Genomic DNA, 27527 nt, shown 5'->3' with positions numbered 1-27527 from the left:
CGGCTCGGACCGTCCGCTCACCAAAGCTCACGGATACTATCAACAAACCATCGGCTATTCCCCGCGAACCCCAGGTTGTTGGGTTTTTACTCTTTTACTCTATTGGTATTAATTCACTCCCATAGAATTTTGTGAATAAATACCGGTTGACGGAAGAAAGATTATATGAGGTTACAGGATATCTGGAATCAAACAATCGGGGAAAATGATACTAAAATTATGGTGAAAGAATGATGCTACCTAAATTTAAAACACTAACGAGAAATCCAGAAGATAAGACCTGCAAAGATATAGGGCTTCAACGTGCTTCGAGACTGCCTCTGACGCCTAGGCATGTGCCGCCTTGCGTTCCTTTTCAACCAAATAAAACCGTGAAATGTTTCTTTCGAGGGCACCCCACTGATTTTCAACTAATTCTTCTACCAGTTCCTCCAGATTGCAGACCCGTTGTTCGGTTTTAGGATTCTGTAAGTCATATTGATCCCATGAAAAGTAGATCTGCAAAGGCCGCAAGGTCTCTGTCATCCAGCGATCGAGGTTCTGTATCACATCATCCTTATTATTAACAAGAAGCGTATACCACCTCTTGCGCTCGGGACTTTTCTGTGGCTCTTCCAGCTTCACCTTGATTTCCCTTTTCTTAGGCTTTCCTGGGCCGGAGGGCGGGTTTGAGAATTGGGCGGTAGTGGCGGTTAGATCTGTATCTGATAAATGGGTAGCTGTAGTGGATGTTTTACGATTTAGCGATAGAAACGAGGGCGACCCTGATCCTATTGTCGATGCTTTATTTTGTCCCAGAATACTGCTGCCTGGACCGAGATCAGGCCTCGAAGCTGAAGGATATGGTTTATCGGATTCTTGAGAACTCTGCTTGAGGGTCTGGTTAATCTCGCTTACGAGACGACCAGGAGTCATAGGAACTGTGGGAGGTGAAGAGAAAGAATGTGGCATTGACGTTGGCAGTGATGGTGGTGTCTCTCCAGCTTCTTGGGAGGCCCTCTCACTGGTGGCTGTTTTCGGGTATAGGTGGTCGAGACAACGTTTAATATGAGGGTCTGTCGGCATGCATGTCTTCTGGGACGTATTGGACTGGCGAGCTACTTTCAAGGAAGGCGAAGGGGGGATTCTCGCTCCTGTTGGCGTTGCTACTGGTGGCCCACCGGTCATAAACAGTGCTCCCGCCCCTCCAAGATATGGTGGCGAGGTGTTTGGAGGCGGGTCCATCTTAAACGCCAGCATTTCATCAGGGAAAATGGTGCTTTGAGTGAAGCTACTATCCATTGTAGCGTAAAGCGGGTGCCCTAACCAATGTGTGGGTGTCGAACCTAATAGATTTAGCTGTGCAGGAGCCTGGGAAATACCTGTAGCCATTTTTGCGAAGCCATGTTCGAGTGCTATAGGGGGGTTTTGCGTTTGTAAATTAAGTCCCGATGTTGGGGAGGTGAGCTGCGGTAGGAATGAAAAATCTAGCGGTTGATTCATATAGGGGTCGAATTGGGCAACCGTAGCGTCGATATCGCCAGCCATGCTAATTCCTTGGCCCGAAGTTGGTGTAGTCTCCAAAATAGATTCTGTTAAGTGGCTTTTCTGTATCATACTATTTTTTTGAACCAAGGTGGACTTCGAGTTGTCTTGTTTACAAGACCAGTTCCTACAGAACTCACGCAGCTCTTCTTTGGTTTTATTAGTATACATACCGTCGGGAACGCCTTCTCGGAAATGGTTCCGCTTTAAATGCTCCCTATATAAAGGAATGATAGCGTTAATATAACATATCGATCATAAGAAAGAGCATAATAGCTAAAACTTCAATCTTCAAGGGCTACTTTTGTAGGAATAAAAGAGGCATGAAAATACTACTATACTTACTTTATACCACTGAAGGATGCCCTAGCAATACGCTGACATTTTTCGTAGCGGGTGTGATCTAGTTCGTAGAAGGGGCAGTTGTATTTTTCCGAGCTCTGGTTGTCCATGTCGTGTTTCTGGCGTCTCTTGTCTGGGGGTCCGTTGTGATCCTCGTCATCATTGTTATTATTTTCCCTTTGAGAGCGGGAACGTTTGCCAGTAGCTCGATTTGCTTGCTGACTGCTACCAATCCTGGGTCCGGATCCATCCATCGAATGGCCTCCATTAGGGCCTTCGCCACCATCTACGCACTCGAGCGGTCTTTCAGCATTGCCGTCTTCCCAGTTTCCACCTTCATAGCTGTTGTTCTCTTCCTCTTCCCCTTCCCCTTCCCCTTCCCCTTCCCCTTCCCCTTCCCCTTCCCCTTCCCCTTCCTCTTCATATTCATCACCCTCTTCGTAGTCTTTGTACCTGTACCCTTGGTATCCTTCCCCATTTACGTCTCGTTTATCTTCATCTTCGTCTTTATCTTCGTCTTCATCTTCATCTAATTCTGCTTCCAATACTTTTTCCTCTTCATGACGTACTTCCTGACCTTCTTGTACCACTTCCTGGCCGCTGAGGATATCGGAGCCGCTATGGTAGCCCCCATAATACTCTTCGATGTTGAACTCCGATTGGGAGGTATTATCAGCTCCCATATCATGACTGGGAATCCCCATGCCATCAGTATCGAAATCTTCACTCCATTGTTCTGGTGTTGAACTATTACAAGTGGTACCTCGGGTGGGAGTTTTGGGTAGCGGTGCCCGGAGGGAATACCCAAGTGATTCGCCCCCATAGAGTCCAAGTTGTAAAAACCGGTCTTGGTACGAACCCGGCTTTGGGCGATGTAGCTGGCGTTCCCGTTCTTCATACTTTGCCGTGATAAATTTACGTAGTTCGTTGTCACCAGATCGCTGCGTTTCCCATATCGCAATTGGGTAGCACTTAATATCATGGCTGATAAAGTATGAAAGGATGTCCTTTCTTCGATACTGGACGCAGTCGGCGATGGCATTGGCAGGAAGTCGAGCGACGGCTGTGTGTGCGTTGTCTTTGAAGATATCGAATCTGTTACCTAATAGACTTTGCACCATAGGTAGATCGCCTCGTTTGATAGCGTCGTGTAGCTGCGTGCTTTCATATTCATGTGAAGGCAGACGGGACGGCTGTAGGACCAAATCCGATGAATGCCTGCCATGAGTCTTCTGTCCTTTGAAATTGGAGATTGAACCGAGATGCCGGGGCATCGGCACCGTGGATCCGAAGCCTAAGGCTTCTGCATCGAACGGTGGGAATGATGTACGATCAGAATCATAATTATAAGCTGGCACCCGTGTTACCTCGCTATTGACGGCGGCGGGTTTCAGCTGCTGCTGTGGGGTTTGTGTAACAATGTGGACGTCTGGCTGAAACCCCGTGTGTTGCGCATCAACGTTAACCAGATTCGGTAGGGTTGACGGAACCGACGGGAACTGATCTCGCGAGGCTACTGGGAGTCCGGATGTTAACTTGTTTTTCGCGGGACAGGAGGATGGCGACCGTAGTGGCGAATCAGGAGCGCCTGGCTGAATTTCACCCTGAGGCTTAACTATATATCCGGTGGGCAGGCATTGACCATGGGCATAAGAATTTCCGAGAAAGTTTTGAAGCAATCTCTCACGGAATTCGGGATTTGCTGATTGGCTCACAGCTGCGGCGATGACCTTTTGAATATCCTCACTCGACAAGTAGTTACGGTTTGCATTTTCGCTTACGGACCGCTTGCCTGCTTCGTAGAAAGCGAGTGCGCAGTCAAAGAGGGCCTCCAGGTTATCTTGAGCTATGAGAGCTCGCTTCTCGTCGAGGCATGAGTCGGGTGGAAGCGTCTCCGCAAGCCAGCTTTCGATTTTTTTCAGAAGCGATACCGATGTGATACCGATGTCGTGGCCACAGCCGGGGCCAGGAATACTATATATTCCAGCTAGATCGATATGATCGGTATCCTGATCCTGAATCTCAAGTATTACCTTTTCGGTGTCGGTGTCAGTCTCGGTAAGAAAGTGTTGACCCACAGCCTTGAGAGGCTCTAGAGAAATATCATCTTCCGAGGACGAGGCCGAACTGGGATTCAGCTGAGAGAAATGGTTCTTCGTAAGAAGAAGGCTACGAGAGGATCTATGGCGTTGCTTCCGCTTTTTCGGAAAATGTTCAAGGTGGTGAAGAATACCGCGTCCAATAGCTTTGCAATTGACAGATATGATGGCGAACATTGTGGAGTTGATCGATCGATATCGATTCCCTGTCATTGATGAGATAATAGCCGTACTAGCTTATAAGCTTACTTGAGAACTCGAGCGAGGCCTGGAAACAAGACTATGGGAGGGTCTGTATCACGGACCAAACTCATCTCTAAGATCAACTAGTGGCGTCGTGGTGAGAGAAGATATTAATGGTGGAAGGCACTTTACGCTCAGACGGTTTTTCGATTGGGATCTTGTTGACTAAAGTACTTTTGCCGAAGGTTCTGAAAAGTCTTCCTGAATGAAAGAACGTGCCGGGGGGGAATGAGAGAACTGTTTGCTATATACTTGGGCGATTTAGTTCAGCCTTGAATTGCTATCGTCTCAGCTGGGCAGGCAAACGCATAGCTATAGATGGAAGTAAATATTGTAACGAAACCAGGTGGACTCTGCGTTTGAATCTTCGCATTCGTCACGCACAAGTCGAGCGCTCTATATAATGGTGGGAAAACTTTGAAACGAGGCAGGGAGCTCTGATCTGTCAATCAGTGTTCGCGTTTGATCGAGCGAGCATTCAAGATGCTTTTCGAATCGAATATCAAACAAGGCCGATTGCATATGGAGCTCTCTTTCGATGTCAACATGTTCGTCAAATTTTACGTTTTTTCTTGCGACTGTACATGTGCCGCTGATTAGATTCAAGATAGAATCTAGCAACTTAAGAATGCTGGTAGCTACTAAGCTAAGCTAAGCATTTTTAATTTACTCGAGGGATTATGCGTATGCACTCGGAGGCCTTATAGCTGGCTCTGCTATCGAATATTCGAATCTGCACAAATCGAACGATGAGCAACATCCTTGTTCGTTGGCGACGAGGTTCGATCTTTCTTCCCCGAAAGATTTCCATAGCAGAGCCTGGTTTTTTCTTCTGCGTTTTGAACAAAAGCGCATGACGAGGGCTCAAACGTTGGAGCAATTCCCTGTCCATCTGATTAAACTTGATGCCCACATGCCTCGGAAGTGACGGGTTTGTACGCGGCCTGGTCGGGATAATAAGTTCCGTAAGAGAGGGTATTAATAAAAGACCTTTCCGGATTTCAGAAAAGCAGATTCTAATGTTTCATGGAGTTTTCGACCTGAATGCGACGGTTCCAACTAGTTCGACGATAACTCCGCTGATTACATGGCCTAGCTACGCGCCGTCTTCTAGCGATTTTTCATCGGGTCACCTTTTCTCCAACCTTCTTATTTTACTTTTTCTTGTTTGAACCTGCGAAGTTTGCAACTTTTAGAGAATTCAAGCTTGAATAGAAGGCATATCTGCCTAGCCCTAGACCGCCCGACGCCCAATTATCGATAACTGTTGTCCTAGTCCCCCTTTCTCTTCTTCAAATTGAAGAGCTCAGAAGGCCTATAGGATCGAGTCCAAGCTTGCAAGATCGATCACAGCTTCGGACGTTTCGCGCAGCACACTATTTTCCGAGACAACCATTCCGATTCCATCCCATTCTTTTCCCTCGAGCCTCTCTTCTTCCTGTTCTTCTTGTTAAGAAGATAAGAAGAAGAATTCAAAGGGGTCTTAAAGAAGAACGCCACAGCGAAAAGTGCCGGGTTCCATAATTTATTATTTTATTTTATTTTATTCTTGCTTTATTCTTATTTTATAATTATTCTTCAGTGTTCCGTCTCGTTAATTATAAGTATGACTGGGGCATTCGAAGCATGGTGTCTGGCACAGGGCAGAAAGATTTCGAAAATGAAGGCCAGGTAACGACTGCGCCGTGGCTACCGGCTCCATATTCCAAGGATCTATCTTTCTCCGGCAAAACTTCAAGACCTACTCGAGCTCCGATAGCAAGTCGTGGAAATTCAACCCCCAAGCCCGTCGAGGCACAACAGAAGGCGCCGGTGTGGACACCAAGAATATTTTCTGAGGTGTCGATCTGACTGCTCTGTTGTGGTGAAGGGGTTGCGTTGGCTGTTGCCATCTCTGCGCTCGATATCAATTTTGTGAGTCTGTCCAAGCCCCTGAGATCCTTCTTTCTACTTTCTTTCTTTCCCCCTCTTGCTCTTCCCTTCCCATCCTTGAGTTCCCCCTCCTTTTCTTTTTTCTTTTTTCTTTTTCTAACTTACGAAGGTGCAAGCAAGCTAAATGACGAAACTAACAGAATTTCAGGGTATTTCTGAGCGGGAGCTAGCTACTCTGCAACTCTGCATAGAGCTAGCACAAGCTCAGATTCATGCTACCAACATACCCCGGTTAATTTCCATAGCACGCACCCTTAAGAATCCGCCCTGGCCGCGACCGGTTGGGCCTGGAATATGTGTGTTTTGAGACGCAACTTACTCACTTAGTAACTTGCGGACCAGTCAAGCTAGTTACCAACGTTAGATAGGTGGGTGCTAGCTAGCTAGCTATAGCTGCTAGTTAACTGTGTGGCGATGCAAAAACAAAACCCATAGCAGTATCCTAACCTTGAACTTGCGATATAAGGCCTAACTAACCCGCTGTCCTAATTTTTTATTTTATTTTTTGTACATTTTTATTTTATTTATTTTATTTCCACCGAACCAGAACGAGGCGACATAGCTTTGCTAGCAAGGAAAGTTTCTTTCTTAAAAAACAAAAAACAAAAAAAGAGGAAGAAGAGAAGCCGAAGAAGAGTCCTATTTCGCCTTTTCATTTACCTTACTCTGAGGCGCAATACCTAGTATTTAGGCCTACGACTTCGTTTGAGTGATGTTGCTTGAAGGTGTTCAGGGCCATATCGAACATGGTCTTGAAGATAAATACCCCTCTCGATACCCAAAATATCTGTTTCTAGAATTCTACCTTTCTACCAGTCCAGTTGTTAGTTACTGAAAACATAAATAAACCTCAAATCTCCAAAGAAAATTCTCGTCGATATATTTTGCCATTCTTTCAAATTCAACCCTTTTTTTTCCAATTAAGTCTTCTCGTTCTAAATTCGCCTACCGAAGTATCCTTCACTCCTAAGAAACCGTTCCTACAATCCTAAACGGATCCTGCTGCACGTCCGTCAAAAAATACCCTTTTGGCCACTGCATTCCCACGCTACAACGCAGCAGAGAAAGAATAAAAAAAAGATGCCGGCTCCTTGCTATACTCCTTCCAATTCCCAGTCCCAGTCCCACCGACGGACTAGTTCTCGCTCCCAGCAGCAAGAACCCGAGTCACCAACCCTCGAGCCCACTTATCCACCTAATATCTCTAAAACCAACAACAATAACGATGATATTAACTGGCAAGACGTCGACACGATCCTCAAAACCACAGCACAACGACAAAGACCTGCTCATATCTATGGCGCTTCTGGTTTCTCGGACCTGCCGCGTCAATCCAGTATGCTCCCCCCAAAAAAAAATTTACCATCCCCCCAAACGAACCTGCTAACAAGAAAATAAATAAAAAAAAGACAGGTCCCTTCAAAGCCAAGGCTATTCCAGCATGGCGAACCGTGGTTCAGGGTATGGTTCTTCGAGGCAGTCTTAGCCGCGAAACAGCCATTTGAGAACTATACTATCATCGATTCTCCGCTATTCATATGCGATTATACTGGGCTAGCAGAGACACTTTCGTAACCACTTTGTTGCATATTTTGTGTTGACGAAGGTGGAAGCGAGAATGTCTGCCCCAATCCCACCTTTCCTGCGTTGGGCCCCCGTCTACGCGGGGAATCACATCTCCATCTCTCATCGCGCGTTTCAATGACCGTCTACATGCATGATGCACCATTCTCGGAGCCTTTATATACACACTTTGTGCCGAACAAGACATGGTTTCATGGTGTAGTTGGTTATCACGCGACCTTAACACGGTCGAGGTCTTGAGTTCGATCCTCAATGAAATCATCTTTTTACCCTTTTTACCCTTCTTTTTTTGTCTCTTGTCTTTTAGGAGGTCTTCTGTTTCACTTTTCATTCTGTTCTAGTTAAGAAATCTTGTGGTTTGTCAATGTTTTCAACGGAGTTAAGGTATACAGGGCTAGCATGAATCTTGGAGCAACTGCATTATAACTTTCATACCCTTTCGCAATCTTTCGTTTGCCCGTTTATCAGTTTTGTCGTGCTGGTTGGAGTCATCGAGTTTTAGCGCTTTGTTCGTGCATTTGGGCCATGGAGTTAACAGGCGCATACTTTATAATTTTATTATTTTGGAAAATAAAAAAAATTAAAAAAACTTGGGACCAAAACGTCAGGCGACCCCGCATGATCTTACGTAAATTGAAAGTGATGGCTGGATATTAGTCGGTATCGATAGTAAAAATAGCTGCTAATTTAGGTAGATACAAGAAAGAAGAAAAGTATACGAATCAAATTATGTACGAAGAGAATGGAAGACAAGTAAAGAAATTGGCAACGTGTAATATAAGTTGCAAATTAAAAGAAAATATATTAAAAAGCTGAAAAGAAAAGAGGGATATTATAGTGGGTAATGTAAAGGTTAACGTGAGGTGCAACGTCAAAGAGATAGCAGCGGCGGACGCTAAAACAAATAAAACATAAAAGGAACCAAACACCGGACATCATTATTGCAAGAGACAATTGTACATCCCACAATCCACATTACTTTCCGATATTAGAGTCGGCCGCATCAAAGACCGGAGCTTGCGCACAAGAAAACCCAAAAGGAACCAGAAGAAATGAAAGGAGAAAGAAACGAAATTGGTAACTTTTGTAAGGTTCAGCTTGTAGCCGATGGAGTTTTACCGTCTCATATATGGACTATTCATTGCGAATCCGGGGACTCCCAAATCATCCTCGTCTTCGTCATCATCATCGTCGACGATGCTCTCCATGTTAACTTGTGCATTGGTAAGAGCATCGGCAATATCCTCATCTTCCTCCACAAAATACTGAGGCTCCGATAGACTAGATTCTACATTATCATTTGCATCCTCATCATATACGAAAGTGCTGCTCTTTTCGCTAGCATGGCTCGGAGCCCTTGGCCGGACCCTTGATGAGCTAGCAGTAGCTGTAAGCGTAGACGTGGAGCTGCTGAGCGATGGAGAGGGGCGGGGAGCTATTGCGTCACTGCTCACTCTGCTTGTGATCCCCACAAATCTATCCTTTGCGAGAGTCGATGCGAGCGCTGCTGGCCTGCTCAAGGATATCGGTGGAGTTAGTAGCCCTGTCAGGAAGTTCTGTCGTGAGGTTGGCCTGGATGGTGACTGTTGAACACTTCCTTGGTCCGATGAATCTCTTGCCATTGCAGGGGACGTCGACGCGGAGACAGAAATGTATCCAGGGTCATCGTACTTCGCCTTGCCCTTCCTCAACCCTCCAAGGGCCCCGCTGAGGCCCCGGTTGGCAATCCCATACAGGCTGCCAACAGTGGTAGTCGGAACCTGCTCGGTGGACGCACTCAATGCCGCGTTACGTTCTCTTTCCTGCTGCTCCATCTCGAGGTTCGCCTTCAGCCTAATTGCAGCATTCCGCACGGTGACTTTATCAAACTGTGGTTTGCTGAGCTGGCGGACAATCTCTTCGAGTTCGCCGATACGAACACTAAGAAGTTCGCGAAGGAAGATATTTTCGTGTTCCACTTCTTTAGCAGCGGGTGATTTACGAAGGGATTCTATTTCCTCCGCTTGAGTTTCGATAGTAGCTTCTTTCTCTTGGAGCTGTTCTTGCAAAACTGCGAGTGATTCTCGGAGGGCCTTGTTGTCGGCGGCGGATGGCGTGTTCTTGGTCTCCGTCGCGTGGTAGGGGACATGTTGACGGGTGATTGCTGGAGATTTGGAGCCCTGGGCAGCGATAACGGCGGCTTGGGCAGCCTTCTTTGCGATCTCCAATTGGTTTTCCAAGACTTCGATTTTATCGGTATAAACGCTTTGTTGAGCTTGTTGAACCTCCATCTGCTCTTTCAAAAAGATCCTTTCCCGCTCAATATCTTCGATAGCGTTTTCAATGTCACGCCTGTGTTTTTCCTTGAGACTGTCGATCATATTCTCGTACCGCTGATGTTGATCTTCAAGCTTCGCAGTATTTTGGTGAGCTTCATGTTGCATTGCAACTTCATGGGAAGTCTTCATTTCTCGAATAAAGGCATCCTTAGAGTCCATAACTTCGTCGTGCAACATCTTCAGTCTCTCTTTGGAAGTTTCAGTCTCCATCATGATCTTAGTGATCTCAGTCTCAAGGTTGACTTTCACGCTCTCAGTTTCTGAGCGTGCGGCCTCGAGCTGAGCTTGGAGTGCTAGAGTAATCTTGAGAGCCTCGTGACTGCTGGTGTCCCTCTCGGTGACTACCGCTCTTTCTTTGTCGATGACCTCTGCCCTCAATCGGTCTACGAGAGCTTCCATCTTGAGGTTGTCCCGCCTGACTTGTTCAACCTCCACCCTTAATCTAATAGCTTCTCTTTCCTCGTCTTGCATCCTCAACACGTCAGCTTCCATGCGTTCTTTCATCTTGAGAACGTGTTCAAGTTCAATCCGCAGCCTGATCGCGTTCTTCTCCTCAGCCTCAAGCCTCTTCATCTCCTCCTCTCTACCCTCCCGCATCCTCAATTCAGTATCAAGCCGGGTCTCAAGAGTCTGAATGCGGTTTTTCTGCAGCTCATTTCGTTCTCTCCACCTCGCTTGCTTATTCTCTACTTCGGCGGCAGCCTTGATAACCTTATCTTGAAGGTCTTCTAGCCTGGTGTTGGAGCCATCATGTAACCGTCTTGATTCCTCAAGACTTGCTTCCAGTACCGGAATTGCCCTGCGAAGCTCCGAGGCTTCCGCGACTGCGGCTTCCATGTCGGCAACAATCTTATCGGACTTAGCTTTTGCGTCGGCAAGTTGGCCTTCTAAGTTCGCCTTGGTCACGGTCAAATCCCCAACGGATTTTTGCAGGCTCACATGCGCGCCCTCGAGAAGAGCAGCTCTCATTTGGGCTTGTGTTAGTGTTTTGTTTCTCTTGTCCTCTACCTCTTTGAACTTCCTCTCCATTTCATCAGCTCTCTCTTTCGCTTCTCGCTCTCTCTCGGTTGATATATTTAGCCTCCTTTCAAGTTCAGATATTGAGTCCTGCAAGACTTTTTTGGCATTGACTTCTCCTTCTTGAGCTTTTCGTCCAGCTTCAAGAGTCTTTTCTAGTGCAGAAATCCTCATTTGTAAAATCTCGATGGTGGCAGCGGCGCCCTCCTCAACTCCGTTCCCTTCTTCCTTCTTTACGCCCTTATCGATAACCAAAAGTCTTTCTTCATCCTTCTGCTTTTGCGTCTCCAAGAATGATGTCATCATAATTTTGATTTCTTCAACGCCTTTAACAGTATCATGGATGGGTTCTATAGGCTTCGAAGAGGTAGCAAATTCTCGAGTAGCAAGGGCATCCATAACGACGCTTCTGATACGCTCCAATTTCTTGTCTTCTTTTCTTTTTCCGGGGCTCCTCAAGACATTGCTACTGTCGTCATCAGCATCTTCCTCGTCATCGGCATCGCTCCAAGCACTTTCCCGGGTTACCATTCTTTTCCTTAAGGGGGTGAAATTTTGCAAGGCAGAATATATGGCACCCAATTGCTTTTCCACAGGGTCAAGCCTCGTTTCGAGTATTCCGCCCACCATACTTTCAACCCGGGTATCGAAGAACGAGGCGCGGGAACGGAGCTTAGAATCCTGGGTATCATTATCTGGGAGTAAGGAATCCCAATCGCTATCCGGCTCCAGAGGGTCGATAGTAGGTATTCCTCGTTCCGCAGGAGTCTGTGGCACGTGTGTAATAAATGTATTAGCCCTTTCTGGGCTTGCGGGGCTAGGTGCATTAGCTCTTACCCTGTTCTCAGCTTGGGTTTGCTGCGAGGCGAACTTGGTTTTTTCGGGAGGGGGGATATATTCAGGTAGTGCTGGTGCGGGTTGGATGCTCTCGCTGCTACTAGACGGAGACGCTACAAATGCAGATTCCACAGGTGGGTTAAGCTGTACCTCTCTCTGCAGGTCATCTGAATCTTCTTCTTCTGGGTGTAGCTCTTCGTCCTCTTCTCCGTCAGCAGCCTCGGTCTCCGCATTCTCTTGAGTAAACATGAAATTAAAAGTATCATTTAACTCTTGGGCTGACGGCATTGGGAGCCGTTCTGCGATTGGCGCAGAAGAGAGTACCACTTGATCGCCTCCTTTCTCAGTTGCATCTGTAAACATAAATTCTGCAGCCTCGGGATCGAACACGACGTCGCCCGGTACGGTGGCTTCTTTCTCGTCACTAGGAATTGGAACATCTTCCTTCTGCTTCCGTCCCATCAATGCTTGTCCAATGGCCAAATCTTCGAGGTGTTGGTATTCCTGATCCATCACGCCAAACACGTCGCTCTTGGCCCGCTTTTCATAGTGGTCGCTGGCGCTAGCAGGTCTAGCTTCTGCGAAATTGGTAGCGTCGGTTGAGATCTTGAAGAGATATTTCTCGGACTTGGTCAATTCGACACGGGTGTCGGTTTCGTTGCCCACATACGATTCCATGATGCTTCCTCTATCCCTGTGTTCAAGTACTTCAGGGGCGGAAGATGGCGAAGAAGTAGTTGGTATTTGAGGTAATTGATCATATGCCAATGATTCTTTGTCATCGTCCTCAAGTGCTCGCTTGGGTGAAGCATTCTTTGCCCGCTCCTCCTCTTCTTCTTCCAAGTGCCGCCGTTCAATTTCTCGCTCCATCTCTCTCATTAATGGACCAGGTGAAGGTGCGAACATGGGAACGTCATCCCCGTCGTCTCGGCCGCGGATAAACCTGCCTTTCTTCCCACTTCTGTTATCCCGCAGAAAGCTAGGCCGCCCACCGGCAGCCCACCCAAGTTCTTCTTCGGTATCTTCGGGATCCAACGGCGTGACAACAGCCTTCTTGGAGGTGGTTGGCGGTGAAATGAAATCCTCGGTTCTGTAAGAGAATATAGGAGTGGAGGTGTTGGACATCGACGTAACCGGTCCTATTTTCGGAGGGGTGAAGATTGGGACAACGGGATTGAAGCCCTTAGAGAAGAAGGAAAAGGGGCTTATAGGTCCCTTTGAATCACTCGAAGGTTCAGAGGAGAAGCTGCTGTCCACTTGATTTCCAGGTTCTAGAGCAAAGCTGGACGGCTGAAAAACGGGAGCATCGACGTTGAATTGTGCACCGCTACTATTGCGAGAGTGATTGATCTGCACGGGGGCAACAGGCTTGACAGGTGCGAGGTGGGTAGTAGGCGGTGAGAAGACAGCTGCGTTTGGGTTAAATCCACCGAATTTAAACTCGGGGGCGCCAACGTTGAGTTTGGAAGTTGGTTGATTTTGCGAGGCAGGCGCGAACTGGTTAGATACATTCGACAAGCTGGACTCCTTTCGTTCATGATGAGGGACAGCATCAGGCACCCATTTGCTCTCAGCGCCAATTCCAGAGAAGTGGCGTCGTCTGGGACTCGGTGGCTCGCTAGGGTTCGTGTGGATATCAGAGATGTTTGTCTGGGCACCATCGCTGAGATCATCTCTGAACCCGCCGCTGAGAGCGCCGTTCATGTGGCCATTCTGGACACTGAGGGTATGCTGTGCAGGGATCAGAGGGATCGAGACATGGTTGCGAGTATTCGGAAGCTCCGGCTCTGCGCGCGCCATCTGAGAATTATGGCGGCTGTGGATCGGGGTCCCACGTAGGAAAGGGGGTAGCCGGGAAGAAATGTTGGAAATATTAGAGTTTTCACGGGTGTGAAACCTCGATGACGGCTTGGTCGGATCTGTGTCATCCCCGCTGTCCTCTGTAGCTTGTTCGGCAAGTGGAGATGTTGTGGGATTTGAAAGAAATCCCATTGATGTTTCTTCTAAAATCGGTGACGTAGGATTTGTTTCGAACTCTGATTTAATAGGCAGAATTACAACTTCCTTTTCTTCTGTAACAGCAGGATTACCGGTCAACTGAGAGCTAGCTTTGCCATCAACCGGTTGGAGTTCAGTTTCTGGAACCGTCGTGGCATCTTTGACGGAAGTCACCACTTTTACTAGTGAAGGTTCATCCGCGGTTTCTAATACATTAGCTTTGGCTTCAACAACCTGTTCCACGATACCATCATTCGCTGACTGGGCGAGATGATTGGGTTCCCCCGCTGATTCCCGTTTGATATCCTCTTCTTCATCTTCGTCCTTGCCACCTTGCATTTCCTGTCTCAGATGCACACTTAACCGATTCATTCCATGCTTGGGTACCGGCACTACGATTGGTGTAACCCTCTGTTCATCCGGTTTGCTAGTGGGAAGAGAGCTGACAGTTTCCTCTGGCTCATCAGCCTCCACTAGGTCTTCGAGACGTGGTTTTAATGGCTGCTGTAGTTGATTCTGTAGTTGATTATGTTGTTGTTGCTGTTGTTGTAGTAATTGCGCTTGCTGCTGCTGCTGCTGCTGCTGCTGCAACTGCATTTGGTGCTGGGCGACTTGTTGATGCAGATTCTGCCATTGGACTGAAGGGCGATGCTGATGCCTGCCGAACATGGGCCGGGGATCATGACCGCCCATGGAATAGTCAACTTGAGATTGCGGCAGACCATTAGGATCAACAAAACCAGGCGGTTGTGGGCTGAAACTTTTGAAAGCCCCAGGACTAGCAATATTACGCATATCCATTTGAGGTGACCAGGTCGGAGGCATAGGCTGTTGGCCGTAAGATGAGGGAGTAGGTTGCGGCTGTGGCGAACTACGAGTATTGTATGGTTCCCAGTTTTGAGGTTGGGGCGATTGTTGGAAACCGGGCGGTGGGACACCACCGTACATGGGTGGTGTGCGCGATATGCTCATACTTTGGCGTTGGAGATGGAAAGGCTTGTTGAAGGGACTGGCGGTAGAAACCGGTGGCGGCATCATAGGTGATTGAGAGAAGTGTCTCTGATGAGAAAACGGAGGGTGGCTGCCATTAACTTGCGACGGCGGTGGGGAGAAGGTATTTGAGAAGGGTAAGGATGGATGCGGCGAGGATGAATTTCGCTGCTGTAATTCCGGTGGTATCGAAGTACGGCCACCGATTGAGGGCACGGGTGACGAAGAAGGAGGTCCAAGAATATCGCTGAGATCGACACCCAAAGCCTTCAGCTTCTCTTCCCGAAGTGCGTTAACGTAGGATTCCCATTTCTGTTTATCCGGTATGCTCACACGGGGAGCCTCGATTTTAGTAGGTATATATCGGTCTGAATCAGCGGGGAACAATTCTCGGGACATCTGTTCCGAGCTAGGGGTCCAAACATAAGGCTTCTCTCCGAATTTAGCGTACTGAGCCTCGACTTCCTTCGGGGTAAGGGGTTGGAGGACACGGTTTTCGAGGGGGACATTGATTATCACAAGCTTGCCATGCCATCGAACCGAAGTCCGCGAGCGTGTTGCAGAAGTAACAACAGACGGAGTCGGTGTTGGTGTGTCTCTACCGATATATAGGGGTTGGAGGTTCGATGGAGTCGATGGTATCTCATCATCCTCCTCCATCATCCCGTCTAACGGTTTCCTCGGTAGCCGTCCCAGATGCGGAAATAACGATGTCTCCGCTCTCCTGATTGAAACTATTGTCGGCCCATCCATGTCGGTAGACTTGGTTGGTGGTGTAGGCGGAGAGTTGATCTTTGAAGACTCGCCTGACTTATCCTTTTCTAACTCGAGTTCAGGCTCCGTACTACCATTGCTAATGGCATATTTTGAGCCTCCTAGTCCGCTCCCTAGTGATCTTCTCCCAACGCTTGACGCGGCCATTGATTGCGGTGCTGTTTTGAAGCCAAGCGGCGCTTGTGTTCCTCTCTTTGACCCAGGTTCTTCAGAATCGTAGTCCTCGTCTGCGTGAGATGAATCTGTTCCAAAAATAAGATCCTCGTCGTCGCTTTCTTCCTTTTTGGAGTTCCAAGCGAAATATCCTTGAAGGCCGGCGGGAATGCTGGTTAATCTCCGGTGTAAAGATGTCCGGGGTTCCGGCGGCGGCGGCGCTGACACTGGTGCCGGTACAAATGATGTTTGCTGGGCGTGAACGCTCTCAGCGGTAACTGTAGAGGCGGACAAGTTCTTTTTATGTCCGACCAGCCAGCCGGGTTCAAAAATCTGAGCCTGACGGATTTGGAGAAGGGAATTTAAGGTGGGTGTTTTGAGGTCGTCGCCAGTTGAATCTTCCTGGTTAGTGGAAGAGTCGTCGATCGAGGTAGTCTTGTGTTCCTCGTCGTCCTCGTCGTTCCAAGCGTTGTAGTTTGATCCAAAAGCTGTTCCCCCAAACCAGGTTTGGCTATTCGCAGGTCTAAAGCCTCGTCCCCGGATCCACTCCTCTGTGTAGCGTAAGCCGACGGAGCTTTGTGTCCAAGTTTGGAAATTGCGGGCACCGGGGTACACGGGAGCAGGGGAATTGTGAAGGGAAGGGGCGTTCGAGGAGGCTGTATAGTAGGTCGAGAGAGAACTGCGGCGCTGCCGGTGGTTTGGGGTGGGAGTTTTGCGCGGGGAAAGCGGAGACTGATCCTCTGCTGTGTCAACGATGGTTGGGGATCCAGGTGGGTGAAAAGGAGAGGACGCCGACCTGGTCGGCGAAGGAGAAATGAGGGCAGCCGGCGAAGTCAATTTGACAGAAAAACAGGCGCACGTTGTTCCAGCGCGGCAGACAGACCACGCTGGGATCTACGTTAAATTAAAAATTACTTCGTTTAGGGTGGTACTATCGACCACCAAAAGGAGGGGGGAAAGAAGAAGGATGAACAAGAAGAAGCGACGCCCAGGGGCTAAACTGTGAGCTGGCAGAGCGGTATCATAGCAGAGCCGACGCGTATCCTGGTTCACAACAATGTAATGGTGGTCAGCATCTATACTTAACTATTCGATAGGGAAGGTAAGCAGCTAAGTGTCTAAGGGCTTGGGTCTCCACCAACGACATCAATATGAGCAAACAAGGACCGTAGACTTGAGTACTAGTAATTAGGATATCCTACCTCTGAAGCCTGGAGCAAGGGATCAATTAAGTATCGTTTAGGAGTGATGGGACCCTTGGCGGTGTACCGGTAGCTTTAACAACGAGGGCGAAATAAAAATTTGGTTGAACTAGTATATATATTATGTCGTTCGCAATCTTTGTCGTACTAATTGTCGTCTTTGCGGGCTGATTAATTTATTACATCTGCATGGACATGATGTATCCTGATACGATACGATATGATATGAACATACCTCAGGCAGGCTCTGTCGCAAGCAAACAATAAGTTTGTGACAGTGTTTGGACAGGGATACCGAAAGGAACCGAGGGAAGAGGAATGACAAGGAACCGAAATCTAAAGCAAAACTAATTCTGAAGAAAGCAATTCCTAGTAACAGCAGTCTGTATATGATTGCTACTATATATAGGGCATATATGCATACATAAGTGAGTACGAGGATAAAGAAGAGATGGCCAAATAGGGATACGGCGGGATTGATGTTGATGTTGACGCCGATGTTGATGTTGATGTTGATGTTGATGGAAAGGAGGGCGAGTGACAAAAACGTCCGCGCGACTGCGACCAGCCTCGGGCAACACACAGCTGTTAGCTCCTCCCAACACAGCCTCGAACCCAAACTGTGTTGGGTAAGTAACTACTGCATACGGCAGCTAAAGTCCATAAGTAGCTGAGCTAAGCTGGTTTAGTGCAGTGCAGTGTCGAGACTCATATATTTATATATACAAAGCAGTAAGGAGTAGTAAATAAAGGAGATACTTCGCCTCAAGAGCACTCTGGAGGCTCGAGACTACAAGGCTCGGGGCTATAGCTAACTTAGATACATACACATACACAAACATGAACAACCTAGCTAGCCTGGCCTCGAATCCGGTGTAAAGAAGAATGAAAAGAACAGCATAGTAACCTAGAAGTACAAGAAGGTGTATAAAAACTAAAGGAATCGAAGGTGGGGGGGGGAAGCCGCACCATCAAGATGGATCTATGGAAAAGACAATATCAGAGTACATCCATCCATCCATCCATCCATCCATCCATCCATCCATGCGTTCATTCTAAGCTCATTCGGGAAGATATTGCCTCGTTTTCAAACTCCTAGACCTGTGGGGCAGGGTTCCTTTAAACTAGCTCGTACTTGAGTAAATGGTATCCGCTTCTGAACCACATTTTGTAGTTGCTGTTGGAGATTCATTGTCTGAAGAAGAAGGCTTGTGACCGCGAGCTCGCTGAGGGCCCTCGTTGACTCCACAAGTCGTCCTGTCGACATCAGTAGATTCTCGTTTCGCGATCGGGTCGGAACCGGAACCGGAACCGGAACCAGCACCGGAATCGGAACCGGGGCCGGGGCCATATCGTGGACCGTAATAGCCGTATTCGTGGCGGGCCCACTCGAAGTCCTCTTCTCCATCCTCAAAATATGGCTCACTGTGGATATTTGGCACTGGTTCCGTAACCCAATCTCTATCAACATTTGCCGCCATATCTAATACTTCGTTAAAATTGTTGGTCCATCTCATCATTTGTCCTGGATTAGGATTCAGGCCGTGCATCCTCCAATTCCAATATTTATTTTTTACAGACTCCCGTACCGTACCGGGGATTCTATTAATTGCGTCTTGGTAGTTTTCGACGGTTGCTGCAAGATTTGTGGCGGTTGGTTGGGTTAAAGTTGCGAAACAAAAGCAGCCTATGCGAGCCAATATAAGTGTTAATTGCGGTTCCTCTTTAGCCATGACATGGTGAGATAAAGGCAAACTAAAATGATGTTGTAAGATAGGAAGCAGAGGAGTTCATACCAAAGATGACTGCACATCGATCTGCAGCTCTCTGGCTGTGGCAGTCACCACCAGACTGACGGCGGCCACCCTTCTTAGGGGGGGGAGGCGGGAGGCGGGGCCATATTCCGCCATGGTCATCACATCTACAAGCACGACAGGAGTGTTGTCGCCCACGAATCATGCGATAGGCCTCCAAGCGCGTCCCATGATCTGCCCAGATAGGCCAATCTTCTATAGGGACGGAAGGGTGGTCCCCATGAGGCCTTCGATCGTAAACCTCCCGCTCCGGGGGCATCTTATCCCCATAGCGCCTTCTTTGTAAAACATATTCGGCTTTATGGGATTGTCGTCATCATTTCTTTTGACACCCATGCCTAGGTTTGTATCGACGGTTTTTGTTGGAATCTGATCATGAGCGCTAGCAGCGACCGGCGTGGAGCTGGGTGAAAGAAGTGTTTGTACATCTGTTCTGGTGTGAGTAACCGAGCTGCTGGAAAGGAAGGACTGGCCATGGCGGGTAGTAAACGATGAATTTGTGGGGAGGACATTTACGGGAAAAGTGGAAGAAGGAGAAGGAGAAGGAGAAGGAGAAGGAGGAAGAGAAAGAGATAGAGATAGAGAAGAAGGAGAAGAAGAAGAAGAAGAAGGAGGCGGAGGAGGAGGAGGAGGAGGCGGAGGAGGAGGAGGAGGAGAATATGGAGAATATGGAGAAGAGGATGAGGATGAGGATGAGAAGGGGATTGCCTGCACCAAAAATGCCCACCCGAAAACGTTAAGAAGCACAAGAATAACCCCCATGTCTCTTTCTTTCTTTCTTTCTTTCTTTCTTTCTTTCTTTCTTTCTTTCTTTCTTTCTTTCTTTCTTTCTTTCTTTCTTTCTTTCTTTCTTTCTTTCTTTCTTTCACAAGATCTTTAAATTTTGTGCGAGGACAAGGGAAAAGTTACTACAGGGACTCGGTTTAATCTTAACCCCGTCAACCGGCTATGTAAGTACTGTACTTACGGCCTATTCAGTGCATGCGCATGTGTATATGACATAGGTCAGCCTTGCTTGAGTCTTACAGATGGGCCGGGTGCTGATGTTGCTGATTTATATAAGCCTGATTATTATCACTTCTTCATCTTCACGGTGAATTATCCTAAGGTCAAATGACCGGTACATGTACATGTACCATAGATGTTATCCCAACTACATCGTAAACGATCGAGCTTGGCCTGGATGTGACGTGCGGCGTAGTATCTATTTCGTGTCATCTTGAGACGTCCCGCCGGGTCCGGTCGACTCTCCAGGTCTCGTCAGCTAGCTCAGTCTATACACCCCACACAATTCATAGCCGATCATATGAGCAGGAGGCAGAGAGTTCGAGATTTTATCCTCCCCGTCTGAGTTTAAGACCGTTTTGAAATTGTGATCAGCCGTCAAGTTGGATCGAGCGTGGCATGGCCGCCAGGGCTTTTTTTGCATAGTAAGCAACCAATCATTTGGCTTGGGTCTTCAGACCACCCGAATCGTACTGCCACACCTCTTCGTTCTGTCCAGGATGGTTGGCTTTCATAGCAGCGGTCTCTCTCTCTCTCTCTCATTATTTTTCTTCCTCCTTTTTCTCCAAGAAAAGCTACTAAAAGAATTGCTTTGCATTGATCGAGTTTCTCATGCCCACCGGTGGAAGCTGCGGACTCTCACTTGTGAAGCTGTACCAACTGCACTACAACTCGTCCACGGCGGGATCTCGAAACGTACATACATGGACCACAGCCTTCCGTCTGTACCCACCAACGGATTCGTTTCAGAAAACGTTAAAACTTGAGGACTTGACGCACACCCGCACCCTGGTATCGATCTGTTGCATGTAGATTCGAGGCTAGGGAACAACATATGTTGTAGCGTATACGTACGTACCCGCGGTACCCGTATATACTATTTTTGACAAGTTCACATTCGAATTCACACACGGATGCCGGCGCGTTGATAGTGATGAGGATCCGCAAATATTCAAATGAGTACCTCCCGACCTCGCCCCCAACTGAAGGGTCGAACCAAAAGGCTGTAGCTGTACGACTTGGATCCCTGGAAGTACTCGCAAATGATACAAATATAGTCTGGGGATACAAATATCCTTTATTTGTGCCTCGATTAGGATAAGGTACCTGCCGGTCCTTCGCCTCTCAAAACATACAATCCGTCGGCGTCCTTCTATCCGGATGGTTTGTGGTACTCTGCATGAGGGAGAGAAAGCTTGTCTCCGAGGTAGTAATAATGGAGGCCAGTAAATGGGACGAAGAACGAATCTTGCAGGGGTAGCGAGAGGCCTATTCTGCCTTCAGTCTGAATTAGTGGTTGTATCAGCAATCAGAAATCTATCAAACCAAAAAACCAGCTATGCGCTCCCCCAAATAATTCGCATGACCTTTTTTTTCTTTCTGTTTTAATCATTTTTCCCCTTCATCCTCTTTCTCATTCACATATAAGGATATGAGTGAATCCTCTTTCTTTGTCTCAAACCAGACTTCGCAAAAAAATCTCCTTCTAGATCTAGTCATATACCGGTACGAATCCAGACCCTTCATATCCCTCGCCACCGGTGACCTAACCAGAAGGCTGTATACGTGCGAAAGCTGTCGGATTTCACAACAGAGACATATGTAATACAGTGTGCCTCTTTTTCACTCTGCCACCCCCTCGAGAATGCAACATAACATTGCTTTTCGACATGTCTATACGCTTGAAATACCATTCTGACCTAAGGATAGTAGTCAGGTTCTCTACATATCATCCGCCGTATAACTGTTACAAATACCTACTACATGCAGTGTATCGCTAATTTTACCGAGCTCTGATCTAATCCGATAAACCTCAAAACCAACATTGAAGAAAGCCTATTCAGTCCTAAAATACAAGTCCCAAATCCCACTTGTGAGTTTTCTTCATCTGTTGCACTGCATCTAGCCACCCTTCCCAACAAATGCAACCGGAAGAAGGATCATTTGTAGCTTCCTGACATTCCACAGGTTTCAGGTTAAGTATTAATTTTGTCATCGCTCGCGCACAGTGCCCTAAGAGAGGAATGGCCTTCGAAAGAATTTCCGCAATCTTCCCAAGGAAGCCTAAGAGACCTTCCGAGCTCTTCGAATACCGCCGCCTCAAGAACGAGCCACCAGGTCGCTGGCATAAAAGACTGGAAGGAACTCCAATGTTGTGTGGTGGTGATGTTGGCTGCCAAAATTGTAAGATAGAGTCGCTATTTATCAAACACATCTGGCGCAAGGGACTATCCAGATCGCCCACAGTACGAACATGATAACGTGGCGTGATACTTTGTTCCGCCGCTTGCATATGGTATTTCATTTGCCTGAGCCCGTTAATATGGAACGTGGGCAGTTTTACCTTGGTTATCTTGGGAGAAAAATATTGTATTTCGAATATACGTGCATTATAATTATGTAGGTACATTACGTACTCGACTTGAAGCTGCACAAGTCAATATTTGTGGTGGTACCATGGTGGCACTGGCGTATATCCTATAGCATGCTTAGTACCTATATAGATCACTCTGGTTTGATAATTGACCCTACCCTCATCTACGCCTAGCTAGCCCCGCGGGACCTCGAGGCTAGACAATTAAATAAAAATAGTAAGACTAGTTCACTACAGGCTGTGACCAAAACTTCGAAGGAGAAGTTTCAAAAGAAAAAAACTAACTAAGATAAAAGTCACGGAGCATAAATTATGTCAACAAAATAGATCTATGCTAACCTCTAGCATCAAGAGTTAATATGATTAACTTCCAGTCTTGTCTCGGGCCTGTCAATTCTGCTTTCGCAAAATACAACAGCGAGATGTGTTGACTTGCCAGGCTTTTTGGCCACGAATCACAGATTGTGTTGAACTGCATGATATATAGCCTGGAATTAATCGATATCGATATATCCTGATGCTACTTATGTATGTCTATATGAACGAATCCAACTACGACATTAACTTCATGACATCTATTATATCGAATTATGTATAATACCTTACCTACAACCGCATCTACATACAGCTCCTCTTCAATAGGGATTTAACCATTTTCCGAAGGTTTACGGCGAATATGTAATATTCCTCCGCACGGATGTTAAATTAAGCTTAAATTGCATGTGGGTCTAATTATAATTACTTATATAGTATACCCCGGTTTGGTAGCACCGTCACCTGGGCTAGTGGTATCACCCACCAGAAGCTGGTTCCGGTTTCTTGCGCCGACCGACGGGCACTTGGGTGTGCTATTGTGACGGAAGAGGTAGATACAATCAGGCTACCCCCTTCTTCACATGTTGGTCCATTTCTTCGCGTTTACTAACTAACCCCCCACCCGCTCCACCCGCCCCACCCGCCGACCCCCCATTTCCTCCACCGTTGAATTTTGAATTGGAACTGCCCCCTGGCCACATATACGGTTGCCCCTTCGGATCGTCTGCGGTGTATAGTTGAGGACTGACACTTTCAGTCTCCTCTCTTTCTGGGGCCAAGGCAGCCATTTCCCATTCTTCCAGTATCTGGACACCGCGATGTATCCACTGATCTTGCCAAGTCAGCATGATATTGCCATCGGGTCGCCAGTGCCATCCGTCATGCAGCCGTCTGACCGGCCCAGGAATATTGTCGATGGCGTGTTGGTAGTCCAGGAGGTTCACTGCTGGGTCGTATGGAGGATTAAACATAGTAGTGCTGCAGAAGCAACCTATTTCATTTTATTTCATCAGTATAATCAAGAGCGTGCAAACCCGAACCAAAAAAAAATGAAATTTGAATACATAAGGAAGTATATACAAAGTATACATCCATGTCGTATATAGGTCTTGGATGCAGGAGACGGGGAAGTCAACGTACCGAACCAGTATTGGCATTTTTGGGCAAAGAATATAACTGGACCGCCGCAGACCCTCCGCCCCGGATTCCAAGCTGCCAAATCGCCGGTCTGTTGGTTACAAAAACACTCGAGACACAACGTCCTGACCCTTGTGGCGCGGGCAAGATCCAATCCTCTGGGTCGCTGGCGCCCGTCGATTTCCGGATAACCGTTTGGCGGGTCATCAGGCATACTGACTATGGCGCTGGGATCGGGGCATACGACATAGAGTGGAGAGTAAAAAATAGTTGGATTGATAGTCTTCTCTACTAGATTTTTCCCACTGTGGTCGTTCTCCGAGATTTCAATTTTGCTTTCGGTTTGATTTGGCTTTGAGACTATATCGGAGTCATTGCCATCCGTATGGCCATGGTCATCGCCTTCGTGCGGGCGCATTTGCACTACGGGTGTCGCTATGGCCCCTGGCGCTAGACAAAGCCAAAGAATCGCCAGTTTGATTTTGATACAACGCATTTTTTGTATTGGTCATATAACCAACAGGCGGATCCGCGGAGGGTATGTATGAACTTAATTATAAGAGCTATCTCGGTGTATCGATATTTGGGACTATGATTTAATCAGAAGATTATCAAATACTGTGAATTAGTGAATGGGAAAGGGGACGGATGTACCCACGTAACAAGTATTTATATTGGTACACAGAATATATTATAAAAGTTCGGTGCTGGTATATACCTATAAGTACGTATATATTAATCCATATAAACCAGCTTTATAAATCTACGGTAGGTCTAGAGCTGTAAGGCCCGCGCCCGGCCAGGATTTCTAACATAACATTTAGAGTATACACCTGAGCTTAGTATTAACTGTGCAAATGCAATTGATCGCGGCCAACTGACATGTCAGCCTAGTCTCGAGACCAGGTGCAGCTGTGCCTTTAAAGGATTAGTCGTGCCCACGACAATGGAAAAGGAATGATAGCATTGACGTCGTGGTAGATTTATATCTTTCTTACTAAATTAAGAACATATCTTGAATTATTTCTGGACTAGCTAAGCTTCTCCCTTTTATCAATCATAATTAATTAATCGCTGGGAAAGCAAAACTGTTGTCTGGTTTCAGAATGTTCTTGCCTGGAATATTCGCCACCAAACTCGTGAAAATTCGTAGGATTCAAGGAAATGGTACACTTAATGGCAACAATAGCTGTGGGTAAAAGGAGGGTAACAATATAGGTACTTAGTTAGGTGTGGCTTGGTGGGGGTTATGGTCAACAGGTTAGAGATTCGGGGTAGTTGTGCGGCGGAGTAACGACACCGAGCTCGAGTTCAGCCTTTGAATGGACGATTGACGCCGTGGGTTGGTTCGAAAAGTACTCTTGGATATAACTCAAAAATGGAGCACCCCTGTAGGGTTGCCATATACCTCTCCTGATTTTCAACGGATAGCAATGGTTCCCATTCATAATAGTCCCCACGATCAGATCTTGGGGTCCAACGAACTCTAAATACCAGCTCCTTTTCACCTTTGACGCCAATAACAAGGTAGCTGAGCGCGGGTGAAGCTGTTCCAAATTGCCTATAGTTACGAATGAGATCGTTGGCGGCATTCTTCAGTAAAAGGTCGATAGAGAAGTCATATTCTTGCGCCAGCCTCATTTCCGTTATGAAAGCCCAGTTGTGGGGAACCACATGGAGTATTTCCAATGTACTGAAACTGAAGGAAGAAATATCCTCGGCTGAGAACTCAATTCTTCGATCAAAATTAGGTGGGAGTGCGGGAGCACCAAGAATAGGTCCGGCCTAGGCAAGAAATGTTATAATTAGTAGCTGTGCGATCGAATATATATTGGGATTCACATGCACATGGCGAGGTCGTTGGAGGGAGAAAATTTGGGGCAGAGGGAGAGCCAACCTGGGTGATATCGGTCTTAACGGATAAGGAAACTTGGGCTGGAAGGAGAGCCTTAGCTCTAGCGACAATAGAATCTCCGGGATAGAGTTGTTCTCTTTCAATCCCAGTTCCCGCAGATTCATGCAAAGCGATGTTCTTTAGGGAACCCGAATGTTTATTGATCACGTCCGCATATATGCAGTATGGGGATCGCGATTCCTGGTCGTTTAATCTTTCTAGGCTGAACTCTTTGCAGAGTGAAATGAATACGAGGGTCTCCAGGCCGGGTCGCAATGATCTAAATAATTGAAGCGAGCACTGGAGATCGGTTTCCTAAACTATCATCTCCAATGTACGCAAGGAAAGTTTCTTGTCTCCTAAGGCTCTCAATACCCCTAAATCGGTGCAGAATCGTAGACTTAAGTCCCGGATCTTCTGTGAATCGGCACAAAGAGCCAAATCTTCCGTCACAGGGGCGTATTGGATGGCGATAGAATAGGGTCTATGCAAGCGCGACAATGGAGCGTATATGGTGGCGCGGAAGAGCTCTCGAAGAGAGCTCATAGCTCCAAACTGTGCCTGGATTTCCTCGTCCTCAAACGGGGGATGGTCCTCACTCCCTAAGGTTTGCTGTAAGGCTCCAAATTCTGTGCGTGATGGTACGAACTGTAATTCAAGATGAGATAAACTCTCTGCGGTTATGACGAAATTGTAGATGATTAAGAAATTTTTTGGATGGTTGTATATGTTGCGAAGGCTCAATTTGCGGATTGATTGACATCCAATATTCTGGTAAGTGCCTCGGGCCAGTTGAATTGGGTTCCCCAGGTCAATCGATAACGTCACAAGACCCTTACTGAAGGACCCGGCTTGCAAAACACATGTTGGTACTGTGCCATGGGTCATATTCCAACTAATCTCATGAACCAATGTAAGTTGTCAGAAAGTGTTATAACAAAGTAACATCTCAAACTGTGGCTGGGCCGAAAAACAGAGCGACTGAAATGCACGCAATACTTACTGCAGAAGCCGAAGTGAACCACTTCGGGAAATTCTATTCAACAGCGGATACATTGTCTCATCGGCGAATTCATGTTCGTTTCGAGGACACTCGCTCATGAAAATGAGACTCTTGATGTAACTGCAAACATCCTGCGTATAGTGAAGAAAGCCTCCATTCCTGCGGATCAATGCACGGTATTGAGTCCCTCGGTCGCTCTTGGTAACAATTGTGCTGTATAGTTCTGGAGCATAGTGCGCGTTCAAGATCCTGCTACAGCGAGCCAGACTGCATAAATCCCTTCGTTTTAACTAATCAACGTCACGATATCAGAGTTAACTCGCGATTCACTTTATTATATTGCTCTTATAGAATGAGCTGCGCTTACCAGGGAGCTAATTTGGACAGAGATCTCGACTGGGAGAGATTCTAGTTTGGAGTAAGACATTACGAGCTTTATGGGCTCATTACTGGATGGATGGGATTGTCGTTTATTTTGGACCAGAAGTTCGTGCTAGTGGGTGTGAAGTAGATATTGGACCGTAGTGGTAAATGAAGTTAAATATGAGAATGGGCTCATGGATGGCGGTCGAGTGTCGAGTGTTATGAAAGAGAGATTTGCTATGCGTACTTGAGATCTCAAGATCTTGATTTAGTGTGGAGCTAGGCTATAGGTCAATTCTGACATTCATCATTTTCACTAAAGGCAGAGTATAGGTGAGTAACTCCCAACATCAAACGAACTCACCGGCATGTAGTTACTAGCTAATAGTAGTTAGATCTAGCTAGAATGTAAGTACATACCTGATTACACAATTCCGAGCTCAGTTAGCTAGTTTAGTGTCGAGACTATAGTCTCGTCTTAATATGTTGGCTAACCCTGCGTAATTACTTATAGAAATGCATTGGCATTAGTTCACAGATACCCATATACCATTAAATACTCTGCATATGATCTCGGGTTTAGTTTCTGCAACGTATTCTTACTTCTTG

General features: G+C 46.9%; 7 protein-coding genes across 7 annotated transcripts; 2 read left to right on the top strand and 5 right to left on the bottom strand.

Annotated features, from left to right (window-relative positions):
• Window positions 1–327: 327 nt before the first annotated feature.
• On the bottom strand, window positions 328–4142 carry AOL_s00173g346 (uncharacterized protein; the record flags this gene model as incomplete). Its single annotated transcript, XM_011128088.1, has 3 exons — window positions 328–1673; window positions 1698–1741; window positions 1870–4142. 3 exons carry the CDS (start codon window positions 4140–4142, stop codon window positions 328–330), a joined length of 3663 nt encoding a protein of 1220 aa, XP_011126390.1.
• Window positions 4143–7220: 3078 nt separating this feature from the next.
• Window positions 7221–7645, top strand: AOL_s00173g345 (uncharacterized protein; the record flags this gene model as incomplete). Its single annotated transcript, XM_011128087.1, has 2 exons — window positions 7221–7476; window positions 7554–7645. 2 exons carry the CDS (start codon window positions 7221–7223, stop codon window positions 7643–7645), a joined length of 348 nt encoding a protein of 115 aa, XP_011126389.1.
• Window positions 7646–8839: 1194 nt separating this feature from the next.
• On the bottom strand, window positions 8840–16958 carry AOL_s00173g344 (uncharacterized protein; the record flags this gene model as incomplete). Its single annotated transcript, XM_011128086.1, has 2 exons — window positions 8840–16705; window positions 16899–16958. The coding sequence occupies 2 exons, from the start codon at window positions 16956–16958 to the stop codon at window positions 8840–8842; spliced, it is 7926 nt and encodes a 2641-aa protein (XP_011126388.1).
• Window positions 16959–18137: 1179 nt separating this feature from the next.
• On the bottom strand, window positions 18138–18746 carry AOL_s00173g343 (uncharacterized protein; the record flags this gene model as incomplete). Its single annotated transcript, XM_011128085.1, has 1 exon — window positions 18138–18746. The coding sequence occupies one exon, from the start codon at window positions 18744–18746 to the stop codon at window positions 18138–18140; it is 609 nt and encodes a 202-aa protein (XP_011126387.1).
• A 572-nt stretch (window positions 18747–19318) lies between these two features.
• Window positions 19319–19567, top strand: AOL_s00173g342 (uncharacterized protein; the record flags this gene model as incomplete). Its single annotated transcript, XM_011128084.1, has 1 exon — window positions 19319–19567. One exon carries the CDS (start codon window positions 19319–19321, stop codon window positions 19565–19567), a length of 249 nt encoding a protein of 82 aa, XP_011126386.1.
• A 3514-nt stretch (window positions 19568–23081) lies between these two features.
• On the bottom strand, window positions 23082–24154 carry AOL_s00173g341 (uncharacterized protein; the record flags this gene model as incomplete). Its single annotated transcript, XM_011128083.1, has 2 exons — window positions 23082–23512; window positions 23662–24154. 2 exons carry the CDS (start codon window positions 24152–24154, stop codon window positions 23082–23084), a joined length of 924 nt encoding a protein of 307 aa, XP_011126385.1.
• Window positions 24155–24969: 815 nt separating this feature from the next.
• AOL_s00173g340 (uncharacterized protein) lies at window positions 24970–26982 on the bottom strand (the record flags this gene model as incomplete). Its single annotated transcript, XM_011128082.1, has 5 exons — window positions 24970–25443; window positions 25556–25867; window positions 25928–26447; window positions 26556–26845; window positions 26923–26982. 5 exons carry the CDS (start codon window positions 26980–26982, stop codon window positions 24970–24972), a joined length of 1656 nt encoding a protein of 551 aa, XP_011126384.1.
• Between the last annotated feature and the right edge of the window lie 545 nt (window positions 26983–27527).

Source organism: Orbilia oligospora (genome assembly GCF_000225545.1).
Source record: "Orbilia oligospora ATCC 24927 unplaced genomic scaffold scaffold00173, whole genome shotgun sequence".
NCBI lineage: Eukaryota > Fungi > Ascomycota > Orbiliomycetes > Orbiliales > Orbiliaceae > Orbilia > Orbilia oligospora.
The sequence above is the reverse complement of the archived record's forward strand: the minus strand, read 5'-3'. Positions and strand labels throughout refer to the sequence as shown.